We start from the raw sequence: 21,552 nt of genomic DNA, 5'->3' as shown, positions 1-21,552 counted from the left end.
GGCGCAGTGGTTGAGAGTCCGCCTGCCGATGCAGGGGACACGGGTTCGTGCCCCGGTCCGGGAAGATCCCACATGCTGCAGAGCGGCTGGGCCCGTGAGCCATGGCCGCTGAGCATGCGCGTCCGGAGCCTGTGCTCCGCAGCGGGAGAGGCCACAGCAGTGAGAGGCCCGCGTACCGCAAAAAAAAAAAAAGAAAAAGAAAAAAGTGAATGTGGAGAGCTTTTCAGAGTGGACTTGTTTCCTTCTCCTCTAAGGAAGATGCAAGGCTGAGAAAGTTTCACACTTGGAATGTGCTCATTTCCTGCCCCAAATCCTTGCCTGGCTCCCGAGTGCTGACTGAGGAAAGGGCTCTCTCGTGGCCTTGCTTGCAAGAGGTGCATGCTCTGAGTCCCCTCCACCACCTCTTCTTCCTTCTCCTCCTTTTCCCCAAACTGGCTCTGTTCTTCCCCAGCCCAGGTTCTCCTAGAGCTGTTACCCCTCAGCTTCCCTCACCTGGGCCCTCTTTGCTGGTCCAAATCTCATTTTCAAATAAGCGAGTGTCCCCTGAACCGCCTGGCAGGTTCCTGGTCCCCTCTTGTTTCTGTTTTCTTGTCTTGGATCACAGTTCCCTGGCTGCTGTCTTGTCCCCTCTACTAAGAAGAGCTCCTTGAGACCAGCTACGCTGTCTTACTCATCTTTGCGGCGCTGCTCTCTCGGACAAGGTCATTCACTGTGTCTATTAAACCGAGGCTGCATAATAACATTACCACCAACAACAGCAGAGGTCACTGAGATTTCCTCTGTGCTTCTGAGGTGTCCGGCACGGTGCTAAGCACTATGGCTGCTTTGTGTCATTCAACTCTTGGAATAACTCAGTGAGGCGGCTGTATTGTTATTATTCTCAAGTAACGTGAGGAAAACGGAGCACGGAGGGGTGAAACGGTTTGCGCGGAGTCACACAGCCGGTAGGCGCCGGAACTGGTACCGTCAGTCGGACTCCAGGGTCTTTGGTGGGCGGGCTGGAGTCCTGGCTGAGAACAGTGCTGCTTCCCCCTGGCCTGGAGACCCCCCCCACCCCCACCCTGCAGGCCCCACTTGTGTGTGGGGGAGGGGGGAAGCCTGCCCTCCTCCCCCAACCTCCAGGATCCAGGGAAAACTCAGGGCCGGGCGAGAGCTGCCGAGGAGAGGGAGGCAGACGTTGAGGAATCGAGAGCCTCCGTCACGTGGGTTTAAACAATGGGGCAGCGCACCACTTCACACGCTGCCGGGAGAACCATTAAAACCATTAGCGGGACATTAGTGCTGCTCCAAGAACTGGAGACACTGGAGGTGGGAGGCGAAGGAAGGTGCCGACAGCCCTCCCGCTCCGGAAAGAGCAAGGGGCTGGTGGAGGGGCGGTGGGCACCGGAAAAGCCTGAGCCAGGGGTTGCCCTGGGAAAGTTGCTGAGCCGCCCTGGGTCTCAGCCTCCGCTACTATAAAATGCAAGTATGTGTCAGGGAAGGAACACAGATGATTTGTCTTCCTCCTTCGGATCTGGATCTGATTTCTACAACAACAGGGTCTTGGTTCAAACACTGCGATGTCAGGAAAGATCAGGATCACATCGCCCGTGACGTGGCTATCAACTTATCCACGCACCCCTGCAGGTAACTGAGCGTTCACGAGGTAGGGGGCGACCTCTCCCCCACCCCAGCCCCTTACCAAATCCCTCCTCCCGTATTTCCTTAAGCGTTATATGCTTAAGGCGGCTCCCAGTTCCCAAGCCAAAGAAAGCTCTCTGCCCTGCCAGCGTCTCTGCCAAGGACATTTTCTCTCCACTAGCCGTGCCGGCGATCTGGCATTCAGTACCCAGGTGGCACACCGCCTCCGATTCTGAAGAGCACACCCTCATCCAGGAAGTACAGGGAGCAGCAGGGCTTGCGGCCGCGGCAAGCGCACAGGTTTGGACGCAAGAGGTCTGAGTTTCAGCTCACGTTAGTGGCTGTGTGACCTTGAGCAAGTACGGAACCTTTCTGAGCCTCAGCTACGAACCTGTAAGGCGAGGATGACAACGTGACCCTGCTGAGCTGTGAGGGCGAGGGGTGAGGTGTGTAAAGTGCTGAAACAGCATCCACCCTGCTCACTGCCCGTCCCTCCTCTGTTCCTCCTCTAAGCTCTTCCTACAGACCGCACAGCGTTAATTTCGGTTTTCCTTTCTCTCACTGAACTCTGAGAGCCAGCAGGGCAGAGACGCTGTTCACTAGTCTCCTCAGCGCCTGGAACCATGCCAGTTCAAGTGCAGGATGGATGGATGGATGGATGGATGGATGGACGGGTGGACGGGTGGATGGGTGGATGGGTAGGTATGGGTGAGAAAGGAGTGAATGACAGGAAATTATACAATCAGCTTATCTGGTAGGTGGGAACAACAGGGCCCAGAGGGTAAGGAGACTGAATAGGATGGAAAATCAGCATCAGAAAAGCAAAGCGGGTTGTAAAATGGTGCAGATGGGGTAATTCCCTTTTCTATTCAACAGTCTGGAGGGGTGGACACCGAAATATCCACAGTGATCTGTGTGGTGAGATGATGGTGACGTTTGTCACCATGCTTTTGCGTTTTGGCAACTGAGGCCATGTGTATTTGTGTAACTAAAAGTATGAAAGAAAATAAAATGAGACAGAAAACAAATCAGCGGCTGCGTGAAGACGAGACCCTCACATTCCTCTTAGTGCACCTTGCACACGGCCCTGAGAGGGGATTTGAAACATCAGCGGCTGGGGGTGCACTTGCTGGCCGCCTCTGGCCCTATGAGCTCGGCCTGCACCCCTCCCTAGGACCCCATCTTATCAGAGAATGCTTTGGAACATTCTCTGAGACAGTCCACATCTCATGAAATCTTCACACCCTCCCCCTATGAGAAAATGTATTAACCATCAGTACAACTAAATGCGATTTCAGTTTTATATCTTTATGACTGTTTTCCCAAGTAAGGGGGAAAAAAAATTTTATCAGGCTACCCTCGCCTATTTTCAGCTCCATGTGGCCACCGCAATGACAGCTCCTGGGGGGTCTTGTGTCTTAGGGTGGAGCTCCTGGAGGGTGGAGTCTGACCCCTAAATGTCTTGCATGTTGAGGACACCATAAATATTTGCTGCACTGGATCAGATGTCAAGAATCTTTTTTGTTCATGTGAACATTATTATTAGATTTTCATATTAACTAATGTCCTCTGTGGAGAAAGACCCATTTCTCAGCACATCAACCCAACACAACTGGACAAAAGGTAACATGGTTCTGTCCAGTTCACAAGCACACTCCACCACCCGTTCGTTGTCTGCTCGAAGCCAAGTGAGGGGAACATGTTCTACTTGCCTCACTAGTATAGTGTCTCCTGGATATCTAATGCTGGAAAAAAATGAATTCTTAGATTTTTCTCACCCAGAGTTTTTAGACGTAGAGCTTTGCTCGGCATTAATAAAATATCATTTATCCCGTTACTTTAGATTTGGGTTTGTTTTCCGCGTAGCCTGCACGAGTGATTTGTAGACACTACAGGTGTCTTCTGTTGGCAGGCCTTTCGGGGCCGCAGGGATGCTGCAGGGAATGAAACTACTTTCAGAGCCTTGTCTTGGGACGTGGGGTTTGACGGCAGCAGAGGTAGCCCTGTGGCTGCGTTGGGACAGGGAGCCATTCACCCAGTCCTGCTCTGACTGCACTACAGGAAAGAAGCTACCAATTCAAGTGTATGTATTTTCAGTTCCAACCCAAGCTGAAGAATCAAAGACATCCGGGCCCTTGGCCCTTCCTTGCTGCTGCAGATAAATAAACTAGTGAGCAATGCGGCTTCTTGTTTGCCACGCGCCTGGCTATGGAACCGGGCTAACGGTGCTGGCTGAGAGGCTGAGGCCTTGAGCGCTCACTGCAGCGCGTGCAGTGTGGGAGACTGACAGCTGAAGGGCCCCAGGCACGAGGTGGGGTGCCGCTTCTCCTGCCAGGTGTGTGCAAGGAGGGTCTGAGCCTTTATCCCCGACCACGGGAATGTTCAGATGATCCCCATCTGGGAAACCAGAAATGGAGGCAAGGAAGGCACAGTCAACTCCACTGTCCACGGAGGCCACCCCGATCTCAGCCTCAGCCCCAGCTGCAGCATCCTAGGGACAAACACATCCCACAGCTCTCCCTCCCTTTGGGAGTAGCCTGAACCTCACCAGGGCAACTTATCCATCTTGTTACATGAATTTCCGTTCATTCACAGATGCGCAGCAAGTGCTTATATGCCCAACACTGTGCTTCTCCCACTTTTATTTAGCTACAGAACTCCTCACACTCCCCGCACCAGCCACACCAGCCTCACAAATTCTCACTGGTGCTGTCCTCCCTCGAGCCACAGGGCCTTTGCACAAGCTGTTTCCTCAGCCTGGAGCTCTCCTCCCTTCAGATCTTGATCTCAGCTCAGGCACCCCCTTCTGAGGCAAACCTTCCTGACCCCTGCCTCAGTCCCCGCACTGTGTCCATCTAAGTACTCATGGCACCATGAGTCTCCTGCCTGGCACTCGTCACAGCTGCACCGTGGTGGCTCATTACCATTTGTGCGTAATGTTTTCATTAGTGTCTGTCTCCCCCTAGATCATAAGGAGAGCTAGGAATGGTACTGTCTTTGCTCATCCCCAGAGCCCGGCTCACGGAGTGGGGCTTCATAAATATTTGTTGAATGACTGAATCCTTGCTAATGTACCTAACCTACAGTCTTAATGCCCCACAGACAGTAGGAATTTGTATACCAAATGAAACGTAACAGAATCCATTAATGAGGGATCACAGAGTGGGCTACACTGACCACTGCTGGTTCTGGTGGTGAGCTGGATGGAGCACCATTTTGTAGAAAAGAAAGAGCCGTGGGGCTCTACTCCGGCTGTTTGGCTGTTCGAGCGCCTCTGCTCTTCACCCTGCGTGGTGGTGTTTAGATTTTATAACTATTAACAAAACAACACCCTTATAACTGGCATTCCTGCACAAAAACAACTTTACCACTGTGAGTTGAAAATCCAACACCATTTTCCCCACTGACATTGTTTGTGAGTACATGAAGTGTCTTAGGGACGCAACCATCATAGAATAGACCATCTCAGATGAAAAGACGCAAGAGACACAGACGGCTCTACTACCCAGAGCCAAGCTTACTTCATTTGACCTATGGAGGCTGTAAGGATGGGAGGGCACACCATGTCTCCTCCTCGGGGGAGTGCAGAACTCAAGCCAACCAGCTCAGATCCTCAAACTGGGTGCCACAGCCCCAGATGCCACCTGAGCGCGTCCTGTAACATCACCTCGGAGCTGACTGCAGAGCCATCACCCCCGGGGCGGACACAGGCTCAGGTTGTCAAGGAGACCAGCCATACCCAGGACGGAATGCACCCAGGGCTGAAGTCAGACTTTCAACGGAGGAGAAAGAACCCATTCCCCTTGGCAGGCCTCAAAGATACAGTAGGTTCATGTGTCACAACAGATGAAAAAACTTGAAGCGAGAGGTTAAGACATCATTACTCTAGTTTTCTGGGCAGCGGCGGAGGGAGGGGGTGGCACTCACCTAGTCCTTCTCTGAAAGACAGTCAGGCTACTTGCCTTGCAAAGGGCTAGAAGGTGGGCTGTGCAGAGAGGCAGGCAGGAGGGGTTTTCTTTTCATAACCTGTTTCCATGGTGCCTGACAGCCCTGGGCAATCCACAGCTGGGGAGTCTTAGACAGCCGGGGAGGGGGAGCCCAGGGCCTTATATCACCCAGGCCACCCTCCAAGGCCCATCTTCTTGGCCTGTCTGGGCCCCAAGGGTGACAGAAGCCACAGGCAGGCAGCAAGGGCCCCCCTCTCTCGGGGGAAAGGAGCCGAGTGATGTAGCAGACAAAGGGCAGAGCAGAGAGAGAACAACCCAAGGGCCAAGGTGGGCAGCTCTTACCCACCCCCTTCCTCGCCCCTGCCCTGAAGGAAAGTTTCACTGAAGACCCGGCAGACCCTCTAACTAGGAACACATTCCCTCCCTCCCCTCTCAGCCTGGACTGCATGGCCCAGATAACCAGATAAGGGCCTCTTTGATTTCCAGTGTGTTTACACAGGTCTCGGAAAGGATCGACCATATCCAGGCAAGTCAGGGCGCCTCCAGGGGGGGTGAAGGGGGCGGACGCCTTACCTGCTCCTGGGAATTCATCACACGCAACTTCATCTGCTTCAGGTACGTAGAGGTGAGGGGCATGTTGTAATCGATAATCCCGGAGACCAGAGGAGAGGGAGGCTCGTTTTCTGGCGGAAAGAAGAAAAGGAAGCCCCTTTCAGCCTGTGCTGTGGGCCACCAGCAGCCTGGCACCCACGTGGGGGACCCAACACAGGGACTGAGGAGGAGGGAGGGGAGGCCGGAGATCGCTGACTGGGGGCTCGCCCGCCGTGCCTGGCCCGTGGATGTGGACTGCATGACACTTAAGTGCCAGTGTTTAGTGAGAGAGTTCACCTTTGAAAACCAGGGATTTCTGACTCCTTTGAGAAATGGAAGGTCTGGCCGCACAGGGCCCGCACTCCCACGTGGCAGACACCCACTGCAGCTGAGCAGCAGCCGCTCCTTTTAGACAGAGTGTGAGGGCTCCATTTTGCCACAGTCCCCACCCCTCCCTATTGTGCTGCACACTTTCACTCAACGATGATGCCTGCCAGGCCCCTGAAGTCATTTAAGTTTCCAGTGCTGGCCTAAGCCAGCTCACGTGCCACACTGTCCCGCCCCGTCCCCCAACCCCCACCATATCCCCCCCAAAGCACCGTCAGGGACCACATCACTTGTAGGTCTGGGCCAGGCCTCCAGTATGCCCAAATTCTAGTTCCTCTTTCATCACACAGAGAGGAGCATTGTTCCTCCCATTTATTGCTTTCTTGTCCTGAACATCAAAGTAACGCATATCCCTTTTGTAGAGCATTTGCAAAGTGTGGAAAGATGTAAAGAAAAATTTTAAAAACCATAATTGCACCAAGAAGCTTGGCATATGCTTGTTTATTTTTTCCCTGTGATTTCTCTTTTTTATATACTTGATATCACAATGCATACAGAGAATTACAGTCTGCTTAAAAAAATTTTTTTTTGCTTAACATTTTCTCATAGGCACTTCCCCCACCATCAAAAATCTCGTTTTGCTTTGCAAGTATAATTTTTATAGCCCTGTACTATTTTATCCTATTTTCCTTAAGTCATTCCCTTATGATTGATTACTTAGGTTGTTTGCTATTGGGGGTTACTATAAATACTGCAGGGGACATCCTTGTGCAGGAATACTGGTCTGTATTTATGATCGTTTCCTTTTTAGACCAGACTCCAAGACGTGGAATTTGTGGGTCAAAGGGTAGGAATACTCGGAAACTCTTGAAATGTCTGGCCATGCTGCCTTCTGCAAAGGCTCCTGCAGTGGACACTGCCCAGCCGTTGTGTTCTGCATCTTGGGTGCCACGGTGGGTACCATTTAGGAGAGACTGCAGTGGCACAGGAATAAGTCAAGAAGACGAAAAGCATGATTCGAAGGGAGCCCATCACGTCTCTCTCCAGTCCAGCTTCCCCTTCAGATGTCTCCTGCTGTGACCAAGCTCGAAACCCTGGAGTCACCCGCTGGGACCCGTCACACGAAGCGGGGCCTCATTTCGTCACTTAGTCGCTTGACCTGGCTTCACCCTCCGTCCAGGGAATAGTCTTGGTTACCTGTTCTCTGGTTGCCTCTTCCCCCCGTCTCCAAGGGTGCCAGGCCTTTGACCCATGTCCCCCCTGGTTCATGGGCTGGGGTTTGAGTGGTGCGAGAAGTGGGAACGACCTCCAGACAGGCCAAAGCCTGCACGTCACCACAAGCACCGCGCCCAGGAGATGCGCTGGACGGGAGTGGGTGACAGGACTGAGGTGGAGAAAGGCAGGGATTTGCAGAATCTGCCGCTCCAGAGCCAGAGCCCAGGCCAGACAGGCCCCTGCAACCTTGAAAACGCTCTGCTGAGGGAGAGAAGCCAGACGCCACAGGACAAATACTTTGTGATTCCACGTGGATGGAACATCTAGAACAGGCACATTCACAGAGACAGAAAGTAGAAGAGGGCTTCCCTGGTGGCGCAGTGGTTGAGAATCCGCCTGCCAATGCAGGGGACACGGGTTCGATCCCTGGTCCAGGAAGATCCCACATGCCGCAGAGCAACGAAGCCTGCGCCACAACTACTGAGCCTGCGCTCTAGGGCCCGCGAGCCACAACTACTGAGCCCGCGTGCCTAGAGCCAGTGCTCCACAACAAGGGAAGCCACCGCAATGAGAAGCCCGTGCACCGCAACAAAGTGTAGTCCCCGCTTGCCACAACTAGAGAAAGCCAGTTTGCAGCAATGAAGACACAACACAGCCAAAAATAAATAAATAAATAAATTTAAAAAAAAGAAAGAAAGTAGAAGAGAGGTTTCCGGGGACGGGTGTCTGAGAATGGGAGGTTACTGCTTCACGGGTCCACAGTTTCTGTTTGGCGTGATGCAAATGTTTTGGAAACAGACAGTGGTGATGATCGCCCAGTGGTGTGACTGTGACTAACACTGAGTTGTACACTTAAAAATTATTAAAATGGCACGTCTTGTGTTGTAAATAGTTTGTCACAAAAAAGAAAAGAGGCAAAAAAAAACCCCAATAAAGATGTATTTAAAAAAACCAATAAAGGTGTACTAAAAAAAAAAAAAAACACCAATAAGGATGGATGTACATAAAAAAAAAAAAAAAGGCCCCTGCAAACTAGGGGGAGAAACTACCCAAAGGGCAGCGGGCAGTTCCTACTTGGCGCAGACAGGAACAGCCCTGCAGAAAACAGGGTCCATGCGTCTTGGGATGGTGTCCTTCTGGTGACTGTACAGCTTGAATAACACTTCTTATCAAGTTTCATAAAAATGCATAGCTTTGTTTTTTTTTTTTTTTTTGCCTTTGGGCCGTGCCATGCGACTTGTGGGATTTCAGCTCCCTGACCAGGGATCAAACCCAGTCCCCGCAGTGAAAGCGGTGAGTCCTAACCACTGCACCACCAGGGAATTCCTTGTTTTGCTTTTTAAAGCTATGTTGTCTTACGCAGAATTTCCGTTTGTCCAGGAGGAGGTAAATGTCGCTAATAGAATGTCTCAGAAACTGGCTTAGAATGGGCCAAACCTTTCTTTTTCTTAAGGGATTTCCTCTTGGTCTGTGGCAGAGGGGTTCTCTAACACCAGTGCACACCGGCCCCTCTGACACAGATGCCCAGTGCTGTGGGGAAACTAAAATGCATTTTTGTGACCTTGGGTCCTCTTCTTCTTGCCGCCCCACCATCAACCCAGACGTGACCTCTTTCAACCCAGGGGCGTGTTGGGACCTGGCCTCCGCAGCTCCATGAGGTTGGATACAATAGGTGAGGCAGACACTGCAGCCACATTGAGATGAGGTCACTCAAAAGAGCCGTGGTTCCTGGTTTGGAATGTGGGTCTTCAGATGGAGGACTCTGCCGTTTCCATTTCATTTCCTCAAAGACGTGGTTGTCTGCTGAAAAGCTGCTGGACAACATGGTAGATGAGAAGGGACCCCCACCCTAAGGGTCGCCGGTCAGAGACTCAAATGAAGACTTCGTCGGCTGCCATGGCGACGCTCTGTGTTTTGTTGTCCATGGAGGCCGGACACTGTGTTCCTTTATGGATGGTCACCCGTGTCCTGCCTGAAAGCCATGACTACTTACGAAAAGGTAACTTTAAAAAAGCCAGGTATAGCTAGGTTTAGGAGAAAACCCACAATGGCTGGGAAGGCACTCTTGGGGGGTGGGAGAAGGGGTCTTCCTTGGCCTGTTCCCTCCACAGCAGGTCCACCGATCAGCAACTGCTTCCAGGGCCCGGAGGTGAGCCAGGAGAGCTCGGGAAGAGGAGGCCGGATGCCCTCGTCTGGGGAAGCAGGGACATCCCGGGCACACACACGAATCCATCCGAGATCGGTGTGCAGTGAAATGCTTGCATCTGCAGTTCCGGAAGTGAGGGTTCTGTCGGGGAGGCGGGACCTTGGTGGGTGGGACACGTTCCAGGTGAGGGAACATGCCAGGGAGCTGGCTGTGGGAGGCCAGAGCTCGGCCACACCACAGCAAGAAGACAGGCAGGCAGGGTTTTCGGCAGTGGGAAGCCAAATGGTTCCGGGGGTGGTAAGTGCCACACACGAAGATGAACAGCTTACTAGGAAAGAGCTAAGGAGCAGGGCCAGTGGGGGCGCCGTGGAGTCCGGTGCTGGCGGCGGGATGGGGGATGAGCTAAGGTGGACACACGAACAAGGAAGAAGTGGCTTCCCTGGGCTCTGATGGGCAGGCCAGGTCCCCGCTGTGGTCAACAAATACAGTGGCCACGCCTGAGCCACTACAGGTAACCTGAGACCACGGGTGAGTTAGGAGCTAGGAAGGGTCACGGAGCTGAAATAACCCAGTAGGTTGTTGGTGAGAGAAGCAGAGAAACCACACAAAGAAATGTTTCGACACCTTTTTGCCAAGAAAAACTGAAACCAGCCCAAGCACTAGTCCTAGTTTTACAGGCCTTGAAAATAACCAGCGATGTAGAGGTTCTCCCAGGGCCAAGCCGAGAGCTGATCACAGCTGGGCTCCAGTGACATTTGCCAATCAACGCAAATTCCAGCTGAGGTGGCGGCCCGGATCCTCCAGGTGGAACACAAGGTGGCAATTCTCATGAGTTTCCCCCTACAGGATGGAAGAACTCCTCCGTCCAGAGACAGCTGTAGCTGCTGGATGCCAGGGTGAGAGCTCTCGGGGTCAGAGCTGGGGGTTGAAGGACGTGTGCACGATGAAGGCCTGGCACAGAGGAGCCTCGAGAGCGGCCAGCCTGCCATGGGGCTCAGATTTGGAACTAGAGAAGCCAGGCCTGGGGCTGGCTCAGATGAAAAGACCTCTCTCCCAGGGAAGCGAATCAATAGGTCAGCAAGTCTTCAAGGAGCACTGATGTGTGTGCATTCGGGGTGGGGACGGTGGGGGGAAGGGCGTAGGGACGGTGCCTGTGCTCAGCAGGGCAGGACTGATGGCGAGTCCATTAGCGCTCCAAGGAGGAAGAGCTACAGGGCTGTGAAGGAGCTCCAGGCAGCCTTGTGGAGGGGGGATCTCAACAGGACTTCCATTCAATCACTCAGATGACAGCCACTGAGCCCTGCCAGAGCGCCACGCAGACCCTCCTGCGTGCTGCTCCCAAGGACTCCGTGGGGTGGGTGCTCGTGTTAATAACCCCACTCTACAGATGAGGCAGCCACACGTGGGGAGGCTACGCAACCTCCCCAGGTCGTATAACGAGTGAGTATGAGAGCCGAGAGAGGACAGGCCAGCACAGGAGAGACTGCAAGGGCAGAGGAATGAGCCGGGATGGGGTCACATGGGGCAGGACAGGAAGGGGGGATCTGGAGGGGCCAGGCAGGGAGGGGGTTGGAAATCACAGAGGAGTCTGGGCCCGGCTGCAAAGGCGCTGCCACCTGAGTGGATGGCTCTTGCTGAGGAAGGGACCCTTCGGTAGGTGACTGGCGTTGCCCACTGCTAACTCCTAGTCTGCAGCCATGCAAATGGTATTTCATCACATCAAAGAAACGTGAAACGTGCCCCCCCGAGGCCCCTCACCCCTGCAGCCAGAGCTGGGCCCAGGGCACACCCACTTCTCATCTCTGCCTCCTCCAGTCCAGACTCAGGGGCTGGTAGAAGAGGAGAGTGGAGCCGGCAGGCCCTGGAATCTCCCATCCTCGGACTTCCTGATCCCCGGCAGCCTCCTTTGTTCGTGCTTCTGGCGCTGGGGGAGGGCACAGGACTGTCCGGCCCCCTACCCCCCCACCCCGCCCCCGTGCCGGGACAAACCACTGAGCAGGGGAGGCTGCTTTGCTTCCTTTCTTTCTTTATAACATGAGGCCAGGAAGCGAGGCGTCCTCCCAGCAGCCCCTCGAGAAGGCTCCATCCTGTTCCCTGTCTCCCTCCGGCCCCACCTTCCTGGGACAGGAACCTGGGGCCTGCCTCTGGGCCTTGGGGCAGGCTCTGATTTCCCGGAGGGCGGGCGAGGGAGGAGGGAAGGCTGGCAGAGCAGGGGTGCCTATGAAAGAGCGGTCGGAGCAGCTGACCACATCCAGAGAGGCCAGCATGGCAGGCGGAGACAGGATCTCCAGGCTCTCAGCTGGGGCAGGAGAAGGGAGAACCTGCCAGCTGGTGAGGGTGGTCCAGGCGCTAGTGCCTCTGGCCATCAAGCAGACAGGGGAGCCTTTCAGCCTCTAAGGCTCTCCACTGGCAGCCTCCAGAAACCAAACCCTTCCCTTTTGCCCAGCGGCCAGGTTGTGGACCCAGGGTGCTCACCTGGGTGGGTGACTGACCGTGCATCTCCCCGTGGGACACCTGGACATTGGCAGCCTTGTGCCTGGGTGGTACAACAACACGGCGGTAGGGTGGGGGACAGGCTGATGCTCCCTAGGCACCCACGGCACCAGGCGCCTGGCAGAATGGGCTCGTTTAATTCAATTGCATCCTCATGAAAACCGAGACGGGGGAATTCCCTGGTGGTCCAGTGTTTAGGACTTGGGCTTTCACTGCCATGGGTCTGGGTTCAATCCCTGGGGACTGGGAAACTAAGATCCTGCAAGCTGCGTGGCGTGGACAAAAAAAAAAGAGAGGGAAGCATTACTCCCATTTGTTGATGGGAAGGTAAGTTCTCCTGCCTTCTGGGGACCTCGGACAAGTCACCCTACCACCTCTCTGTGCCTCCTTTCCTTAGCTGTGAACAGGGACAGAGCCCTCACAGGATCATGGGGCTGTTATGAGCAGCTGATGTTCAGAGAGGCCCCTGAACCTGCTGAGGGACACACAGCAGGGAGCGGGGCGGCACACCCAGGCCTGCCAGACCCCAAGCCCACTTTCTGAGACACTGAGGCCACACAGTCTCCTGCACGGGAAGCTCCACTCCTGGGGACAGGGAAGTGGCACTCTGCCCGAGGACAGGCAAGGATGGGCGCGGCGCAGCCTTACTCTGCCTGCCCTCTGTCTCGCTGGCGCAAGCCCCTGGACAGAGGCTCCAGCACAGGACCCATGATGCTGGGGCGTGTGCTCTCTGCCTCTCCCCCTCCCTTGGTCCCCCCTCCCTCCCCCTGGAGACCTTGCTGCCTCTACTGGGGAGTCGGGGACGTGAGGATGTCCTCCACACCAGCGTGGAGAAGGGAGCAGAATAGAGCCTGCAGGCGCCCCAGAGCAGCCCAGAAACACAGTCCCTCTTGGCCTGCCTTTGTTTCCCCCAGGTTCTGTGTCTGACTCTGCCAGTTGCTATGGAAACGATTAGGCCAGCGCTGGAGGGGACAGGCGGATGGGCGGGCAGGGACCAAGCAGCTACCACCAGGGCCCGCGTCCCTGGGACCCAGACCCGGGCAGGGCGGGGAATGCAGCAGGGAAAGCCTCCTGGCCCACTGGCAGGTACCAAGTGCTGTCCTGGTGCAGGGGGGCCTCACTCAGGCCCCACACGTTATCACAGTAACTGCCACAGCCATGGCTCACTCCTCCTGCATGGGAGCCCTGTGCCAGGTACAGGGATTAATTCTCATATTTCATCAGAACCCTGCCCCCCCCGCCACCAGATAGGTGCCATTGTTAACTCCATTTCACAGATGAGGAAACTGAGGCTCACAGAGGTGAAGTCACTTGCTCAGAACACATGGCTGCTGAGCGGCAGAGCCGGGATCCGAACCCACCCAGTGCGGCCCTGGAGCCCCTGCTCTTAAACCAGGAACGCAGCACTTATGAGGGATTAACTAGATTAACTCCTGCCCCTCACACTTTAGTGGTCATCCAATGAGCTCAGTGAAGTGGCCATGGCCTAATGGCCCCCAAGGACAGGAAAGCCTCTGGGTCTGGTGAGGTGGCTGCTGTCCGAAGTCGTATCGGGGACTACCAACCAGGAGGACAACCTCACTCGACACCTGTGCTCCAATTCCTTTGCTGTCATCGGGCCTCGTTGTTGGTTTTTCCACGTATTTGGTGGATGCCACTTGGGCACCACCTGAGCACATGGCTCAGCCTTCATTCTGAGTCTGTTCCCATCCTCAGGCAAATGCCCACCGACCTCAGCAACCTTTGCGGGCCTGATGCCTAGAAGCCCTGATAAGTCAGCCACCGGGGCATCATGTCTCAGTGCTGAGTTACAGTCACACCAGCCAAACACAACGGCCTGTCTCGCTAGGCCAAAGCCACCTGCGAACAGATGGCCCAGACTTACTGGAGGCCTCTGGGATGTTCGGGTAGAGGCTGTGGGAGACTGAAGCGGGGATCTCACTGGGCAGGGTAGAGCTGGAGAGCTTGGATGTCGGTCTAAGGGACCACCTTCGGCTGATCACAAGTACTCTGGGCATTTTCAATTCTAACGAGTCCCCACAGATCTCCTGGGTGTGCACTGGGGGTGGGGGGCAGGGGACAAATACTTAGGGAGGCCTGCTAATGGCAGGTGGGTGGCTATAGGGTAGGCGGGTGCACGCAGTGGGGGGTGTGCTCCTGTCCTCAGAGAGTGTACAGTCGGGTCAGTGAGACCAGATCCACGTGCACGCCGCCTGGGGTGAGATCTGGGAGGCAAGTACTGCAGAGCTTAGGGAACAGGGCGAGGTGGCCATTTCCATCTGGGACCTCGGTGGGAGAGGAGAGTCTTGAAGGGCAGTAGGAATGCGCTATTGGTTTTTAAGTGAAACTTGACATTTTAAAAAAAGTTTTAAAAAAAACAAACCTAAAATGAGGCTCTCTGGGCAGCTCCATGGACCCACACTGGCCTCTGGGAATTGTGACAACTGCTGGCCATGCACTTTTCTGTCCGTGCCAGCAAAGGACAGGCCCTTCTGGGGGAGAGCCCCTCCCCGCAGAGCCTCCCCTGAGCCTCCAGCACGCCCACCTCCTCCCCTACCTTTGGGCTCCAGGCCGTTGGAATTAAAGTGCATCCTCTTCTGACACTCTGTGCAGCTCATCAGGAACCGGGTCACAGCCTCTCGCGGAAGGAAGGCGTAGGTCTCGGCGATCTGGGAGAGAGAGGAGGTTTGCTGTTACATGGACCCTTGGGGAGGTGGCTTGGTCACCGGTTCACCAAGGGCTGTGCTTTGCCCTTGCCAGGAAGGGCAGGGATTTGAGGAGCAAGGAGCAGATGTCTTAGAGTCTCAGCCATGGAAATGAGTCAGTACTTTTGCAGAATACCAGCAGTTGTAAATTTTTCAATGAAAGAAGCTTAAAAATTGAATGAGCAAAACAATGAAACATCATCTAGTCTTTAACCTATGTTCTCATAAGTTGGGAATAGTCCTCTCAGCATATCATTGCTACTACTGAAAAATGACTTGATAAACATTGGTCTAGGGTAGGAGGAGACAACTTCCACAATTCGAGATGAAGAAACTGAGCCTCACTTACAAAGCGACCGGCTCCGGGCCTATAAATGGAACCCGAAGCTCTACAAGCTATTCCTTGATCTACTCACAGATCAAGAGAGCTGTGAAAGGCTGATGCCAAGCGGTTCGATTTTTCAAATTGGACAGACTCTTAGGGACCCCCTTGTTCCAGGTGAGTTTATGAGGCCCAGAGAGGTGAACCAATTCGCCCAAGATCACACAGCTCCTTAGAGCAATGCCAGACTAGAAACCAAGCTCCAGGTCACGCCCCATAGCTGGCTCCAGGGGGCCCCCCCTAGCTAGGGAGAAAGACTAAGCAGTGTGGGAGGGAAGCTGAAAGAGATGGGAGGCGACACAAGAAAGAGACTGGGTGGGGGAGTGGGGAAGAGCGGGGTGTGGGCCCAGAAGCTCAGTCCTCTCCTCTTGTTCTGGGTTTTGAGAAACCCACTGGTCCTGGTTTGGCTGCCTGAGGGGCCCAGAGGGACCTCTTGGACCCGGGTTTCCTGGCTGAGGCCGGTGGCTGCCCAGTTGCTGTTTTTCACGTTTCCCAGAGCCCAGGCCCTTCCGCTCCTCTCCACTAAGGGGCAGCACCACCCTAGCATTCCGCCGTTCTCGCCGCAGCCCAGTCGGGAAAGTTGGCCAAGGGTGCTGGTCAGCCCACAGTAGGAGGGGCTGCTCTCCAGGACGCACCTGGTCTGCTCCTGCGGGGTGGACACGTGCCCAGCCCCATCTCTGTGGTGGCTAGGAAGCAGGGCGGGGTGAGGCAGAGTGGATGGGGTTGGGGGGGTGCCAGGGGGCCCCCCCGGCTGCGGCCAGGCCGTCAGAGGACCAGCTTAGGCTGTGCTGCCTGCGGAGCTCCAGGGGCCGCTCCTGCCTGGTGGCCGGCTACAAATGCAGAGTTGATCTTGGTGACACAATTGTTATTTCTCAGCTGATTTGATGCTCTGCGGAGCAGGCAGGCTCCTTGATGAGTTATCTCCCTTCCAAATTCCCTGTCTGATTGCCTTCCTCTGGAGGTCAGGGACAAGGGCAAAGCCCTGCTCTCTGATTGGAGCTGGTGGATGGGAGGGCGTGAGGGCCGAGGCACGGGGGCTCTCCTGCCACGCATGTGGACATCTTCATCCCCGGCCAGGGGCTGCCTGGTAGTCTTAGGGGTGGCAGGTCCCTCTTGGGCCTGCGGGGTCGGGAGGGGTGGGTCCTGCTGAGGGGCTGACGGCTGCAGGAGTCAACGGGCAAGAGGGGAGGATGCCCGCTGTGCCAAGCAGAGGGCCAAGGCTCAGTTGGGCCAGCAGATGACCTCCTAGGTGCCCGAGGTGTGGCCTCTCTGGTCAGGCCCCAGAAGAGCTGAGGTGAGGGCGTGGAGGAGGAGGGTTGCAGTCTGCTGGGAAAGGAAGGGTGACACCATGGGGAAAGAAGCCCTACTTTACTACCCGGAGCTCACCGGCCGCTGGGCAGAGACAGAGTTTCTGCAGGGCTCAGGGAGAGCCTCCTGGGTGGGTTGCTCTGCTGAGGGCTGCCTGTGGCATAGGCAGAGGCCCTGCTTGCCGCCTGGCCCACTGCGGGCACAGGGACAGTTACGAGAGAGCGTCCTACCCAGGGGCCGGAGTGGCAGCCCCAGCTCTCCCGGCCTTGGCAGGGACCCAGCAGTATGCAAAGGCTGGCCGGAGTGCCACAGGGAGGTGGCGCACCGGGCACACGCCTTCTGGCCCTGGGTCCCATGGACGGGCAGGTGGGCTGGACCAAAGGCGGGTGGGTAAGAAGTCCTTGGAGCTCTCCGAGGGCCCGGGAGGGAAGCCCTGCCCTGCGTGGCTGGAATGTCTGCAGCCTCGCTAAGAGCTCCCCGGGGAGCCAGTAAAGTGCAGAGTCCAGCTCCACGCTGCTGCAGGGACCCGAATGGAGGACGATGCCTTCCCCCACTGGGGCCTTCGACCTCCTGTGGGCATCTTTTGGTTCATGCTCCTGCCTTGTCCACATGAGAAATGGGACCTCCATTTGTTTGACTGCACAGATGCCCAAGGCCACAGGACCCACAGGATGAGCTGAAACAAGGAGGACCATCCCAGCTGATGCCCTGGTCAGTAGGATGGTGGTTTTCAGATAGTTTTAGAGCTACAGACAGTGTTCTGGAAATAGACTCTTATCCTGAAGCCCAAAACATGACACAGATAAAGATGGAGCTGTTGCACTTAAGAGGGGAAGCTCCAGGACCCCTGTCCCCACCCAGCTGCCCTTGGAGCCCCTGGACTGTCTGTTGCCTCACGCTCAGGCCTCCTGCCTGGACACTGAAACACATAAATGAATGTGCCTTTTACGTTTTTCTTAGTAGTAAAAACTGAGTGAGATTTCGCTGGCAGGGAGAGCAGAAGCTATTTGCAGAGTTGCTGACTTGCAAGGCCCCATTTTCGGTCCCCAACTCAGAGGTCAACAAAGACAGATGAGGCCAATTGGGGGGATTTGCACCACTTTACAAGATCCTCCTTCTGCCCTGCGGGTGGATTAGCACGTGGTGGGCCTGCAGCAGCTGCTGACCACATCTGGCCCCAGCTCCGAAGTGGTCTGGGCAGCCAGATCAGGACTCCAGAACCCGATCTAGCCTACTAGCACCCTGGGAAAGAGGAAGGAAGCAAAGGGGATCACCCTAATTCAGATGGGTGCAGACACCAGAAATGCCCCTTGAAGAAGGACCAGTCCTCTATGTGGCTTCAGCGAACTTTGTAGAACCCACACCCCTGCCTTGGCACGACTCCCCGGGATCCTCTGGACCTCAGGTCACGCTGCGTCAGAGGCAAAGTAAGGCAGGGGCTTCTTGCCCAAGATGGGACTCCCCTGTATTGTCCGTCATAAACAGCCATCCACCCCTGGCTCAGAGACCTCCAGTTTCAGAAAAGCTCATTACCTGCCCTCTCTGATCCCTAGAAAGCCCTTTGCCCACTGAAGAATGCGCCTCGTTTCATGCCCTGAACAAGCCTGCCCATCTCCCTTCCAGGCTCCGGCTCCCTCAGGCACCCCAGGCCTGTAAGAATCTGGAAGGTCCCAGGTGTCCCCAGAGACAGCAAGGCAGTCCCAGGATTCACGTTTGGTAAAGCACACACAGGCAGGTCCAAAAACCCCTCCGAAGGGCCTGACGCAAAGCCCGCAGCGCCAGGCTGTGCCTCTCTGCACCCAGCAGCACGGAGTTTCCTTTGGGGGCGGGGGCGGGTCTCTTTCCACAGGCATGGATGGGGCTGAAGAGCTAGGCTTGGGCTGAGGAAAATGGGAGCAGGTGAAAAGAGGAGGACAAAAGCATGCGGGCACCGCCCCATCCCCCCAAAAGGAAAAGGGTGGCAATGAGAAGGGTGACAGATGGAGAAGAGGGGGGAAGGGAGAGGAGGCACACAGGGGAGGAAGGGGGTACGGCGGCCCCCCGGCCTCACACCCACTGCAGGAGGGCCTGGCCTGCTCCCTCAGCCCTGGCCCTGCTGCTGAAATTCCAGCTCTGCACGCAGCCCAGCTGGCTCGCTGCCAGTCATGTGCCAGCTCCAGGCTGGGCAGCGGGAAGTGGGGCACGCGGCGGGCATATGGACGAGAAGCCAGGAAGCGCAGAGCCAAGGGCTGGACGTCCGCTTGGCCCAGAGACGCAGAGCCTGGCGGGTGCAGCCAGCCCCGCCCTCTCCGCAGCACAGAGCTCGAAGACCCCAGCCTTCGTAAACACCCAGGAAGTGCCCGAGGGCGAGACTGGGGGCTGGGCACCCAGGGGACCAGGGAAATCATGAGGTCTGGTTGGTACAAGCAAGTCAGCGGACCCCACTAGCTGGCCATAGGAGGTTTGTAGAGAGGTGGCGTGTGTGGTGCTCAGGGTGTGGGCTCTGGGACAGCTGCCTGGCTCTGAACATCAGCTGGATGACCTCAAGGCAGGTTTATTCATCTCTCTGAGCCTCGCTTTCCTCATCTGTAAAATGGGGGTACAGCAGCACCTGCTTCATCCGTGTGATGGCTCAGAGAGCTGGTGCAGGGGACGTGCTGAGCGCAGAGCCTGGCACGTGCCGGCTCCCAGCAAGGCAAATTCAACGCTGAGAAAGTGTGCGGGGTTGCATCAGTACCAAGGGGCCCACACAGGCCCCAGCTCGGGTATCCCTCCCTCCATTTATGACCCTCCGGTGGAAATACCCTCAGAACTCCCTTCCCACAAGCCGCTGCCCAACGCACAAGTGCTGAGAAGCAGTAGAGGTCGGGGCAGATAGGACCATCATCTCCTGCTTCCCTCAGCCCGACCCCTCATCTCTCTGAGGTCCTTGTCATGCGGGTCCATCCTTAAGACTCATTTAGAGCCAAGGCCATCTTCTGAGGACAAGGACAAACCAGATTATTGGATTTTTTTTAAAAAAATCAGGCCATATGGGGAAACTATAGACTTATACAGGCCACCTCCGCTGCACTCCAAGGATATTTATAAAAGAACTTGGAGGGTTCGCATCCGCTTTGGGTGAGGTAGCCCCATCACAGAGGGGCAGGTCTCTAGGAAGCCAGAGAGAAAGTCAACGCAGAGCTGACTGCCACTTCAGTGCTGTGTGACCTTAGAGCGGTAGCCTACCTCTCTGGGTCTCAGTTTCCTCAACTGTGAAATGGGCCACAGCACCTCTGTCACAGGACTGCTGCGAGGCTTGAATGAACATCAAGTGCTTGGCTTTACTGGTTCAGTGGTGGGTGCCAGACAAGTGGTTCAGAGCTGGGCATGAGCCATGGCAATGGGGGTCAATGGCGGGGGGCAGGACCAGAACCCAGGCAGGCCCCTCCTGCTCCGGCCACCATCCCCTCCACTGCCCGGTGTGTGGTGTTTCCCACCCTAGGTTGCCGCCTCTGCTCTCTTCTGTCTACCCAAAGTTTAGATTGCTAGCTCACCTGCCACCTTCTCCATGAAGTCCCCCTGGCTTAGCACTGAAAGTTGGTGTCTGGAGGGGCCTTTGCTGAACGACCAGGCGTACCTGGGTTCTTGTTCCCTCGAAGCTAGTCTTGGACACATTTCTGTTTCTCGTATCTTGGTTTTGCTCTCAGCCTCCCCACCCCAAATCGAACTGTGCTTTCCTAGAGGGTGGGGCCCAGGTCCTCAGACTTCCCCTGGGGAACTTCCAGCACTGACTTCACAGGGTCGTAGGGGGCTGAATGAACTCACACATAGGAGTATTCAGGACAGGCCTGGCACACAGTAAATGCCATGGAAGCATTTGCTCTGATGATTATTATTATCTAGCCACCCCACCCCCAACTGCGGCCCCAGGCTGGGGCTGGGGGGATGGAGTGAAGCAGAAACCAGGAAGAGGAGGGCTTTCCTCCTTCCCTCATCCCTCTCCTTCCCTCCCTCTCACTCCCTTCAACCTGCTTCTCCTTTGTGCTCAGACCACAGAGCCCGCCCCCTCGCCCCATGAGCCATCTCTGGCTGCCATGCCCTTGCCCTGTGCCCCCCTGGGTCCCCAAAGGCTGTTTCATCACGCCTCAGCTCCCTGCCCCACCCCCCTGCCCAACATGTGCGGATCCCATGGCCTCCTGCCAAGGCCTGGGGCTGCCAGCAGAGGCAAAGAGACAGAAATCTCACCGCTCGGTAGGTTTTCTTCTGCCCAGCGTGCTTGGGGGCTTTGCCTGGCTCCGCTGAGCTCTCCACATGCATCGAGTAGATGATGTCAAAGAAATCTTCCACCACAGCGACCCGCTTCAGAGAGATGCCCTCCGGCTCCGACAGGCCATCTGCCCCCTGCGACAGGGTGGACAAGCTGTGTTAGTGTCAGGGATGATGGCAGGGTGAGAGCTGGGCCCTGTGGCTGGGCAGTGGGTCAGGGGCAGGGACACCGCTGCTCGCTGACCCCGTAAGGCCTCCGACGGTAGGTCTGGGGGGCTGGGGGACAGGAGCCCGCGGAGAGGGCCGCAGGGAGGGGGCTTCCAGAGTCAAGGGTGGCTGCTGCTACTGAATCTGCCAGAAACAATGGGCAGAGAAAAACAACAAATTAAAAAACCAAGAGCCACCATGTTCACAATTTCAGACAGATTGTGCCAGGCTCAGAAGGGAGCTTTCGAATCACACACTGTGCCAAGACCATCCTGGAAGCCTCTGGGGAGGGGGGCGGTGCTAAATAGATGCGGCTCCATCGAGAGCTCCCCAATTAGCAGTCACCTTTCGCTGTGGTCGGGGGCTAGGGTCCCAGGGAAACGG

At 55.8% G+C, this 21,552-nt stretch overlaps 1 protein-coding gene across 4 annotated transcripts in view; it reads right to left on the bottom strand.

Annotated features, from left to right (window-relative positions):
- Window positions 1-21,552, bottom strand: part of NOL4L (nucleolar protein 4 like) — a 129,462-nt gene that overhangs the window by 56,726 nt on the left and 51,184 nt on the right. For 3 of the 4 annotated variants that reach the window (XR_013831508.1, XM_079944150.1, XM_079944156.1), the window contains exons 2-4: window positions 20,941-21,096; window positions 14,897-15,008; window positions 6,141-6,250 (exon numbers count right to left, since the gene is read on the bottom strand). Coding sequence is in view for 3 of the 4 variants with exons in the window: in XM_079944150.1 (XP_079800276.1) it covers window positions 6,141-6,250; window positions 14,897-15,008; window positions 20,941-21,096 (378 nt within the window). In the remaining variant the exon portion in view is untranslated. Of the gene's footprint in view, window positions 1-6,140; window positions 6,251-14,896; window positions 15,009-20,940; window positions 21,097-21,205; window positions 21,224-21,552 lie in introns of those variants that run through there. The other variant, XM_079944151.1, reaches the window with a different exon arrangement.

This window comes from Stenella coeruleoalba, assembly GCF_951394435.1.
Source record: "Stenella coeruleoalba genome assembly, chromosome: 15".
Taxonomy (NCBI): Eukaryota; Metazoa; Chordata; class Mammalia; order Artiodactyla; family Delphinidae; genus Stenella; species Stenella coeruleoalba.
The sequence above is the reverse complement of the archived record's forward strand: the minus strand, read 5'-3'. Positions and strand labels throughout refer to the sequence as shown.